Raw genomic sequence first — 11,517 nt, 5'->3', positions numbered from 1 at the left:
TTCCAAAAATTAGGTTTCAAAATACCATACATCACCCATATTATAATGCCACTTATATTCCAAAGTACTTAAATATTTGGAAAAATTTTTTGTACCTGCAATGAATACAAATAGGCACATCTTCATGTTCTTGGTATTTCCTCATTAAGCTTATCATGTCCAGAATGGAATCAAACGATGAGGGAACATCATGATCTGGCCAGTTCACGTAATGAAACTGATACAGCCTACGAGATTCCTTCAAGAAAAAACAGAAATTCAACAATTATAAAAAGACATTCCAAATTTTAAAGCATACAGAAAAGCTGCACATCTGACTTTACTGTCATTTCTGAAGTTTTTATGTGGTATTTAACACTGCCTTAAAAAAGTAAATGATAGGCTATATTTATTGAGTATCATATATCAAGTCTTAATCTAAGGGCTTCACATGTAACAGTTTATTTATTCCCCACGTAATTCTATGAGGAAGGTACTGTTAATAGTATCCACGATTTATAGGTAAGGAAACTGAGACAGAAAGATTACATAACTTGCCTAATGTTTCACAGCAAGTGACAAATGTAGGATCTGAACTCAGGCACTCTTATCTCCAGAGCATGCATGTTAACTCTAACACTATGTATATTATTTGGTAATCCACAGTAAAGGGATGAGCAATATACCAGAAGCACAGTGTTTGAATCTATTGTAATTAGAAAACTAATAGGATATTTAAACTGAAAAAGAAAATTAGAAACAAACTTATCCAATGCCAAACCCACTTCCTTATTTTAGATGAGTGGTTCTCAAAGTATGGAGTGCTGGAACCATGTCTACTTGTAAAAAGGAAGGTAGGCTGTGGAAGTATGTTTCAAATGTACCAGTTGAGGAACAACTGTGCACTTGATGGCCATGCTTAATTGTTCATAATGGTTTGAAAAATTAAGATAATAAAAATACAGAGATCTTGGAAGAAGCTGATAGCATTTTCTAATGTCCATCAAATTTTTGATTTCCTAGAAAAATTATCATTTTGTTTTAACGTTTATTTATTTATTTTGAGACAGAAGGAGAGAGAGAATCCCAAGCAGGCTCCACGTTGTCAGTGCAGAACCCAACGCAGGGGCTCATTTCTATGAACCGCAAGATCATGAGCCCAAATCAAGAGGCGAATGCTTAACTGACTCAGCCACCCAGCCGCCCCAAGCAATTATCATTTTATATAGTTCTGAAACACGGAAGTCAAGGGCCTCAGGTGAAAGCAATATATATCAAAATGAAGATTTAGGTTTGATGGTGGTTCATCTATGTCTAAAAAGTTGTGAACTAGCAAAAGTGGGTAAATAATTTGGAAAGAATGCTATAATCTGCTTACTGTAATAGAGAAAAAAATATTTATGGCAAATAGATACAATAAATTTAATTTAGGGAAAATTGTTTTAAGTAAGTCAAGATGTATATTACTTTAATTTGATAAGCACAAGGCTCAAGACACTCAATAAAAATTACACTTTGATTTTCTTCACTATTTTACATAAGGAAATTTGCTAATTATTTTAGTTAACTATGTAAGACCAGATAGCATGCAATTTATATATCTTCTCTTCAAAAATTTCCTTAGAAACGGTCTCTAAATGGAAAATACTTACATTTTGAAATTCAAGTAAGAGTGTCCTAATGAAGTAGTCTGTTCTTGCTTGTTCAGCTTCCTAAATACAGGAAAAGTGAGTCAGTGAGAACACTGAAACCAAAACATCCACACACCAAAACAAACAAAAACCACGTATTTAAAGTCTACAATATAAAATTAACCTTTGAAATTCCAGATATATCTAGTAATGACAAAAACAACCATTCTAAAAGTCACTGATTTGTCTACTCAACTTTGCTGTTCTGATGGGCAAACAGGTAAATTAATGGGCAAGGCAATATTCTAGTAAATCTTTATTTACAAAACAGGCAGTGGACTAGACTGACCTATGCATAGCGTGCCCACGTCTGGTCTAAGTGGTTACATGCAGCGACATGCAACCGAGTCCCTCCTAGCTAGTCCTCCGTGACCCAACACTTTACCCTCTTTCTCATCCCCAAATCAAAAGTGCTCCTGATACTGTCTTTTCTCAGTCTCAAAAACTGATTGTCAAGAAGTCAAGTCACTTACTATGGTTATTTTCACCAGCTTGCTTTCTAATTACAAACTTGATTTTTATTTACATCAGTAATAACAAGTACTGAGTTGCTGGAAACAACCACAAGACATACAAATTACTTTCCATCTGAAATCTTGAAAGAAGAAATTTGCTTCTTCAGTATGGATCAATCTCAATATTGACAAATCAAACCAGCTATCGCTAATCAAATCAAACTTATTCAAAAGATGATTAAATTATCATTTCATTCACTCTGAAAAATCATCCAAAAAAGGTCATAGTTTTCCAAATTATAATGTTTCTTTACTCATTAAAGTCTTTTAATTTTTATTTATTTATTTTTGAGAAAGAGCAAGAGAGTGAGAGAAAATATGCATGCACGAGCAGGGGAGGGGCAGAGAGAGGAAGAGAGAGAATCCCAAACAGGCTCCATGCTGACACTGCAGAGCCCAACGTGGAGCTCAGACATACTAACTGTGAGGTCATGACCTGAGCCAAAATCAGGAGAAGGATGTTTAACTAACTGAGACCCTCCTCTACTCATTATTTTAAATGTTGTTTACTATTCTTGATCCCCAACTCTTCAAAAATTTCAACTCATTTAGCTGTTGAATGTTAAGCACTATACATTTTCACTTGAATTGTAACATTTAGTACAGATATCTTATTGTATTTAAACTTACAAATGTTCAACACAACTACATTGCACAGAAAATAGATTTCCTGAACAGTTCAGGGGCATAATATTGTAGAATACTTTATAGATTGGTGAGAGGGGAGGTGTTCTCTCACAGAAATACATAATGTGGCATGTATTGGTTTTTATCCATTCCAAATAACATGACATGCAGTAGGATTTAAAATTATATTTAACCCACAAACAATTAATTCTAACCAAGACTTAAGAATACTGGCTGCTTATTAAATCCAGGCAGTTCAACTATGTGTTATAGTTAACATTACAAAAATCGCATTGTATTTATAAAGCAGACTGTCCACACACCTCAAGTCCTTTCTACAGCAACCTAGAAAGCAATAAACTTTGTATGGAATTTAAGTCATTAAGTAGAAATAATTAATAAAACCATGGACTTCTTGAACTCACCAGTGAAAATAAAATCACAGAAATTATATTTTACTTAACCATGGAAAACATAGTTACAAACCAGCAATTCTCAGTTGGAGAATGTAACAGTTAATTCCATGTGTCAATGTGGCTGGGTCACAGAGCGCCTAGATGTTTGGTCAAACATTATTCCTTGTGTTCCTGTAAAGGTGTCTTTGGGTGAGATTAACATTTAAATCAGTGGACACTGAGTAAAGCAGACTGCCCTCTATAGTATGTATGGGTGGCCCTCCATCCAGTTAGGGCCTGAACAGAACAAAAAGACCAACCTCGCCCAAGTGAAATTCTCCACTAACCTACTTTCATGGGCAAGGATGGCTCTTCAGTTCTACAGCAGACTGTCTTTACACTAGAACTGAGTATCAGCTCTTCTGGGTCTCCGCCTTGCCTACCTTTTAGCTCTCTTGGTCTCCAGACTAGATCTAAAGCACAACTCTCCTGAGTCTGCAGCCTGGCTGACCACCCTACAGATTTTGGACTTGCCAGCTTCCATGATCCTGTGAGCCAGTTCCATATAATAAATCTTTTTCTCTGTATATATGCATATCCTACTGGTTCTATTTCTCTGGGAAACCCTAACCAATACAGGGAAGTTATTTAATTCTCATCTATGTTCAGTCATGGTCTTTGAGTATCAGTAAATGACACAACATATTTCTTTCAGGTGATTAAGAAAGATGCCATTGGGTGTAACCAAAAAGCAAATTGTTGGTTCTATTCTAAAGTTCACGTATATTTTACTTCCTTTTTAAAAAAATGTTTCCCTTCATTCTTTTTCCTTTAAATTCATTAACTTAGATTTCTGCTGTGTTTTAGAACTTGAATTTATTAAGTCATTTCCAGAGCTAACATATTAGGTATATGTTTTAAGTTTCATAATAAATTATCTGCCATATAGGATCAATCTTTACTTCTAGGATAGCAGTTCTCAAACCCATCTTTGTATATAATTATAACAATTCTGGATAGCATAACGAACGTATGAAAGATTATCACACAAAACTATACTTCAGTCATCAAGGGTCCTTCCCATTTCAGTTTGAAACTACTACTTTACACCAATTTTTCTTTTTTCTCTCTAAGGTCTTACTTTTAAGTAATCTCTACACCCAACACGGGGCTTGAACTCACAAGCCTGAGATTAAGACGTGGTTCACTGACTGAGCCAGCCAATTGCCCCACCTTTATACCAGTATTCAAATAGAGCACTCAAGGGGTGCCTGGGTGGCTCAGTCACTTAAGCGTCCAACTCTTAGCTTTGGCTAGGGTCATGATCTCCTGGTTGGTGAGTTCAAGCCCTACATCGGGCTCTGTGCTGACCATGTGGAGTCTACTTGGGCTTCTTTCTCTCTCCCTCTCTGCCCCTCCCACACCCTCTCCCTCTCAAAGTAAATAAATGAACTGAAAAGTTAAATAGATCATTCAAAGGACAGTTAAGTTACTGTTTACTCTTTTTATTAATGTTCATTTTTGAGAGAGAGAGAGAGACAAAGAGAGCAGGGGAGGGGCAGAGATGGAGACACAGAATCCAAAAAAGGCTCCAAGCTCTGAGCTATGAGCGCAGAGCCCGACAAAGGGCTTGAACCCATGAACCGTGAGATCATGACCTGATAAGAAGTCAGATGCTTAACTGACTGAGCCACCCAGGCGCCCCTGTTTACTCTTATATATGTAACACTTATCATCAGCTTATATACAAAGACTAACACTAAATTAACATAATAAGTTACTAGGAAATTACACATTTATGAAGTCATTTTCAAAGTTAAATTTAAAGCTGTATAAAAACAAACATTATTATTAACATTTATTATAATTAAGTACAGATTTATGTGGAAATACTGAATGCTTGGCTTATGTAAAACTAGGTTCATTCCATATTATATTCTTCAGTCTAGCATCCCAAATTTCTGATTAAATAATATGTATATAAATAGGTACTTACACAAGAAATTTTAAATGGTGCAAATGTTATAGGTTCTTCTCCATACAAAGGCCAATAGCGTTCACATTTTTTCTGTTATTCGAACAAAAAGAAGTTAATCCATATGATAGAATTTTTCTTGAACTTTTACAAATATTTTGTGCCCGATTATTCAGCTTCTTGCCCTTCCCAGAAAACACAGAAACTGACATCAGATTAAAAAAAAGTTTACTTTAACTCATGTACCATATTAGTATAAGGAAAATTCAAATCACCACATAATTTGTTTTCTGAGTTTGATGTATGTGTCATAATTATAGAAGACCACATTTAAGTTTTACTTAATATTTATTCTCTGTAAATATATTAGCACTTCCAACATTCAAGTCTTTGGAATTGATGCTGGAGGGGATCACAATGGTTTTAAAACTAATTTCACTTGGACACAGTATAAAAAACACCAATGTTGAAAACTTCATATTAAGAATTTTGTTCTCTTCTGAAGATAGTATGAACAAAAACAAAAAAATGTAGTGGTATTATCTGACAGAAATCAGAATATTCAAGCTATAACCTGATGATAATTAATAAAAATTATTTTATTGAACTCATTTTCATTTGCTCAATTTTATTCCTGTTTTAAATTATGTCTCTATTTCAGTCCATAAATATTCTACTTACAACACCATTAAACATCTGAAGACTAAGTAATAATATGGTATCTATTAAGTGTATCATAAAATGAAATGTAAAACTGTAAAAAAAAAAAAGTTTATGTGCCTTTTAGAGATTATTATGTTCCTTGTATCAAATAAAACCAATAGCAGAACACAAAAAAGAAGTATCTACTTTAACTACTTAGAATATAATAAAGGACCAGGAACATATATCCCTAGAAATGATGAAACGGACACTCCACAGTTATTTTAAGTGTTAACAGGTATACATACCCTTCCCATCTCAAATTCTCGACAGGCCATTACAATGATCTAAAAAGAAGTAGGGGATGGGATGAGATGAAGAATGTATCAGCTAAACACAATTTTACTTTTTTAAATAAAATACAAATTCCAAGAATTACCTTTTATTCAAAACAAAATTATACCTGGCCTGTCAAAATAAGTCGGTTTTTAAATTTTTTTTTTAATGTTTATTTATCTTTGAGAGAGAGAGAGAGCGTGAGTAGGGGAGGGGCAGAGAGAGAGGGAGACACAAATCTGAAGCAGCCTCCAGGCTCTAAGCCGTCAGCACAGAGCCCAACGTGGGGCTCGAACCCATGGAGCATGAGATCATAACTTGAGCTGAAGTTGGGCATTTAACTGACTGAGCCACCCAGGCACCCATCAAAATTAAGTAGTTTTGACATTAAAAGTAGGCATTAAAGCAATGTTCAAAATCACGCCTTCTATTTTTTTTTTTTTTTGAAGTTTGTTTATTTATGAGAGAAGGAGAGACAGATAGCACGAGTTGGGGAGGGGCAGAGAGAGAAGGAGACTCAGAATCTGAAGCAGGCTCCAGGCTCTGAGCTGTCAGCACAATGCCCGACATGAGGCTTGAACTCACAAACCATGAGATCATGACCTGAGCCAAAGTCAGATGCTTAACCGACTGAACCACCCAGGCGCCCCAAAATCACACCTTCCAAACAAGGGATAACTATATAGCAACAAATTAAATTGGCTTCAATTAGCATTATATATGAATTAAATTTTAGGACTTTTATAGATCTACCTCTGACTTGAAATTATATTAAAATATCACTTTTAGGGTATTTACTTACCCAACCAAAAAGCACCATGAAATATTTTAAATATATTTCATAAAATTATCTGAAGGTTTAATGCATTTAATACTGTCTTTAAACATAAATGTTATTGGATTTGCTTCCCCATCCCAACATTTGACAATGTTTCAAACATATAGCGAAGTTGAAATAATTTTACGGTAAATACTGTATAGCCACCATCTATAGTCTACCATTAACATTTCACCGTATTCGTTCTATCACACAGCTATCCCTCTATCCATCTATATAAATCCATCTTAGTTGGTAGCTGTCTTGTTAGTTGCTGACTTTAGAAAAGAAAGTATTATCACACTCTCTTCTTAAAATATTTTGACTAACTTGTCAGTGTTGAATGAGACATCCCAGACTTCAGTTTCTGTCTTTTTAGTAAACATTAGCAATAAGTAACATATCATTATGGCTAGAAGGTCTTCTCATTCCATATTCAGTAAAACATCTTATGTCATTACATGTAATACTTCTCAAAATAGATTATGAAAAGTAAATTACTTACTACAACATTGTACTCCCATATCATCCTCCAAAAATCTATTACTGTATTTGCTAACGGTCCTTGGGTTGCCACATACGCTTTTGGCCCATAAACACCCTAAAATGGTTAAAAGTAAATTTCATATTTATTATGGTTACCAAAAATATTTCCTTACCTAAATTTTAATGTTTAAATTTTCTTAGTAAAACTCCTCTTTTCACTGGAAGTATTTCCAAATAATTTTAGCACATAAAAGCATGACAAAATATATTCAATTCATTTCAGTTTTTTGTGAAGTACTATTTTTGTGTATGTATTAGACCTGGCACACCGAATTAATAATTAAACTGCTTTATGCTAATTTACAAATTATTATTTACCTGTCTCTTCAAAAAGTGCCTACTACCCCAATACATAGTCCATAAAGCTAACTGTACAGAAACATAAAAAGCATGCTTTGATTCTAAAAACAAGAGTAAAACTACCTAATAGTTCCTTCTTAGCCAGATTCGTCCATAGATACCTTCAATTATCTACTCAATTTAAAAGATTTATTGTGTGCCTATTATATATATATATATCTAACAACAAACCTGGGAATATACCAAATAAAACAGTGGACTAAAATACTAAAGCAGCACATAGTTGAATCACATGATAAATCAGTGTTACTAAGTGGAATTAAAAACTACAACTTTTTTTGTTTTTAAATATTTTATATTTAAGTAACCTCTACACTCAACATGGGGTTGAACTTACAACCCTGAGATCAAGAGTCAGATGCTCCACCGACTGAGCCAGCCAGGGGCCCTGAAAAGCTAGAACTTTTAACAAATGTCCTTACAAAACAGTATCAACATAACAACATCTGAAACAGCAAACCACCTACAGATTAGTTTTGGGTTTTGCCATAATTTTAATAAAACTAATTTTTTGGGGGGAAAAAGTTTTTATTTTAAACCATGACAGTTTATTGTTGACACAGGTAATATTAATATTACCATATACCTCGTACCACCATAATATTTTGATCAACAAAATATTTTTTATATCTATAAATACCAAATATAAAATAAGTAATTATTATACTGTCATTCAAAAACAAAGAACAGCTAATGGAACAAAGTAGTCTTTTATTTAATCAAGTAGCATTTTGCATTTTTTTAAAGTTTATTTATTTTGGGGGGGGGGAGGGGCAGAGAGAGAATTCCAAGCAGGCTCCACCCTGTTAGCACAGAGCCCAACACAGGGCTCAAACTCATGAACACACCAAACTGAGATCATGACCCAAGCACCTCAAGTAGCAGTTTGCACTGGTCTATTGACAGCTATGTATGAACATGACTACTTTTCACCTAAGAGTATCTAAAAAAGGTTCTTTCTCTACATAAGGATTGTATTTAATCTTTTTTAAATTTTATTTAAATCCAAGTTAGTTAACATATAGGGTAATAATGATTTCAGGAGTAGAATTTAGTGGTTCATCACTTACCTAACACCCTGTGCTAATCCCAACAAGTGCCCTCCTTAATGCCCATCACCCATTTAGTCCATCCCCTCCAACCCTGATCCTCCACTAGCAACCCTCAGTTTGTTCTCTGTATTTAAGAGTCTAATGGTTTGCCTCCATCTCTATTTTTATAAGACTGTATTTAATCTTATGTTCACTTGTATTGCCACTTGAAACAGAGACAGTTGCCAAAAGGTTTTCATCTAAGTTTATATTCTGTAATTTTAAATCAGTATTACCCAGTAATTCTATCTAGCCCTGATAATTTATCCTAAGAAATGATTCAAAAGAATAACAATGTTCATTGCAATATTACCAACAAGAAAAATTGGAAACAACCTATATAGTTCAACAACAGGGAACAACCATGTATGTGCATTTCTGTACATTTGTATACATAAACTTTGTCAAAGGGACAATGGAGAAGATGATTTAGTAACCAGTAAACTGTTTATAAGCTTTAAATGTAAAAAAAGAAACAAAATAGAAAACCATCTCAACTTTCATGAAACTGAGCAAAACTCTAACTTTATGAGTAAGGTTAGAAGGAAATCACATATGGGAATGCAAGCTGATACAGCCACTCTGGAAAACAGTATGGGGGTTCCTCAAACAATTAAAAATAGAACTACCCTACGACCCAGCAATTACACTACTAGGTATTTATCCAAGGGGTTATAGGTATGCTGTTTCAAAGGCACACATGCACCCCAATGTTTATAGCAGCGCTATTAACAATGCCAAAGTATGAAAGAACCCAAATGTCCATCGATGGATGAATGGATAAAGAAGATGCGGTGTGTGTATACACGTACAATGGATTATTACTCGGCAATCAAAAAGAATGAAATCTTGCCATTTGCGACTATGTGGATGGAACTGGAGGGTATTACGCTAAGTGAAATGAGTCAGTCAGAGAAAACAAAAATCATATGACTTAACTCGTATGAGGACTTTAAGAGACAAAACCAATGAACATAAGGGAAGGGAAACAAAAATAATATAAAAACATGGAGGGGGACAAAACAGAAGAGACTCATAAATATGGAGAAGAAACTGAGGGTTAGTGGAGGGGTTGTGGGAGGGGGGATGGGCTAAATGGGTAAGGGGCACTAAGGAATCTACTCCTGAAATCATTGTTGCACTATATGCTAACTAATTTGGATGTAAATTTTAAAAAATAAAAAATAAAATTAAAAAAAAAGGAAATCACATAAAAGTGTGATTTTATTTTTCTTCGTTTTCTTCCTTTTTTTTTTTTTTTTTTGCTCTTGGTATTTAGGAAATTTAAAAAAATTTTATAAAACTATTATGCAGGAAGACATTAAGTAGGGCAGAGAAACACCATTTGAAGTTAATACATACCTTAATAAAATTTGCATTGATATAGTCTGAATCTTGAGAAGGAGTCTTTAAAGTCAACTTAACTCGGCTGTGATCAACTACAAGGAAAAGAAAAAGGATTTCATAAATTATGTCCTGTTGGTAGACAGGTGTTTTCTAATAAACCACAAGTAAGATTAAATAAGTAATTCAAAATATTGTCTTTAAAAAACAATTAATGAAAATTGACTCTAGATACCAGCAGGGTAATTTCTAACATCATATTTATAGAAAATAAGTCTATAGTAACAAAAATATGATGATGTAAAGTTGTGTTTTAAAGCTGTAATCAAAATAATCTCAGGAACTCTTTTAAAATACAAACTCCTGGGCATCATCCCACATTTGCTAGACAAGAGCCCAGGGTGAAGCCTCTGCAGTTTTTAACAAGCATTATGAGGTAGTGAACACTAACCAGTGATGTACAAGCTCATTTGCCAAAATTCTTACTAGGAAATGTAGCTTTCATATTTCACAAGAAATTATAAAAATTAATTAACTATGATAAATAAATGAATTATGATGATACATAAAAAATGCTCAAGGGGTGCCTGGATGGCTCAGTTGGTTAAGCATCCGACTTCAGCTCAGGTCATGATCTCACAGTTCGTGGGTTCAAACCCAGCATTGGGCTCTGTGCTGACAGCTCAGAGCCTGGAGCCTGCTTTGGATTCTGTGTCTCCCTCTCTCTCTACCCCTCCCTCTCTCTCTCAAAAATAAAATAAAACCATCTTTAAAAAATTAAATAATAAATAAATAAAGTGTTCAATAGTGCAGTTGGCAATAATATTATTAAGTAATGCCAACTTAAGGTAAAAAACAGTTTACAATAAAGTTCAAAAGTGTAAACTTTATTACTTTTATAAAATTGTTATTTTATTTTTTATAATTTTTGAGAGAGAGAGAGTGAGCGCTATGAGCGGGACAGAGGGAGAGAGAGAGAATCTAAAGCAGGCTCCACACTCTGCCGAGCTAGACACGGGGCTTAATCCCACAACACTGGGATCATGACCTGAGCTGAAATCAAGAGTCAGACGCTCAACTGAGCTACCTAGGTGCCCCTGCAATTTTATTTTTTTATCTAATAAATTATTTATTTTTCATAATTTACATACAAGTTAGCACACGGTGCAACAAAGATTTCAGGAGTAGATTTTTTAAGT

General features: G+C 34.2%; 1 protein-coding gene across 3 annotated transcripts in view; it reads right to left on the bottom strand.

Moving 5' to 3' along the window:
- The window catches only part of PTPN12 (protein tyrosine phosphatase non-receptor type 12), a 104,747-nt gene that overhangs the window by 40,116 nt on the left and 53,114 nt on the right, over positions 1 to 11,517 (bottom strand). For all 3 annotated transcript variants that reach the window (XM_011280344.4, XM_006929139.5, XR_006594155.1), the window contains 6 exons: positions 10,337 to 10,413; positions 7,483 to 7,578; positions 6,133 to 6,171; positions 5,204 to 5,275; positions 1,632 to 1,691; positions 96 to 238 (listed from right to left, as the gene is read on the bottom strand). In XM_011280344.4, the coding sequence (XP_011278646.2) occupies positions 96 to 238; positions 1,632 to 1,691; positions 5,204 to 5,275; positions 6,133 to 6,171; positions 7,483 to 7,578; positions 10,337 to 10,413 (487 nt within the window). The remainder of the gene's footprint in view (positions 1 to 95; positions 239 to 1,631; positions 1,692 to 5,203; positions 5,276 to 6,132; positions 6,172 to 7,482; positions 7,579 to 10,336; positions 10,414 to 11,517) is intronic.

This window comes from Felis catus, chromosome A2 (genome assembly GCF_018350175.1).
Source record: "Felis catus isolate Fca126 chromosome A2, F.catus_Fca126_mat1.0, whole genome shotgun sequence".
Lineage (NCBI taxonomy): Eukaryota > Metazoa > Chordata > Mammalia > Carnivora > Felidae > Felis > Felis catus.
The sequence above is the reverse complement of the archived record's forward strand: the minus strand, read 5'-3'. Positions and strand labels throughout refer to the sequence as shown.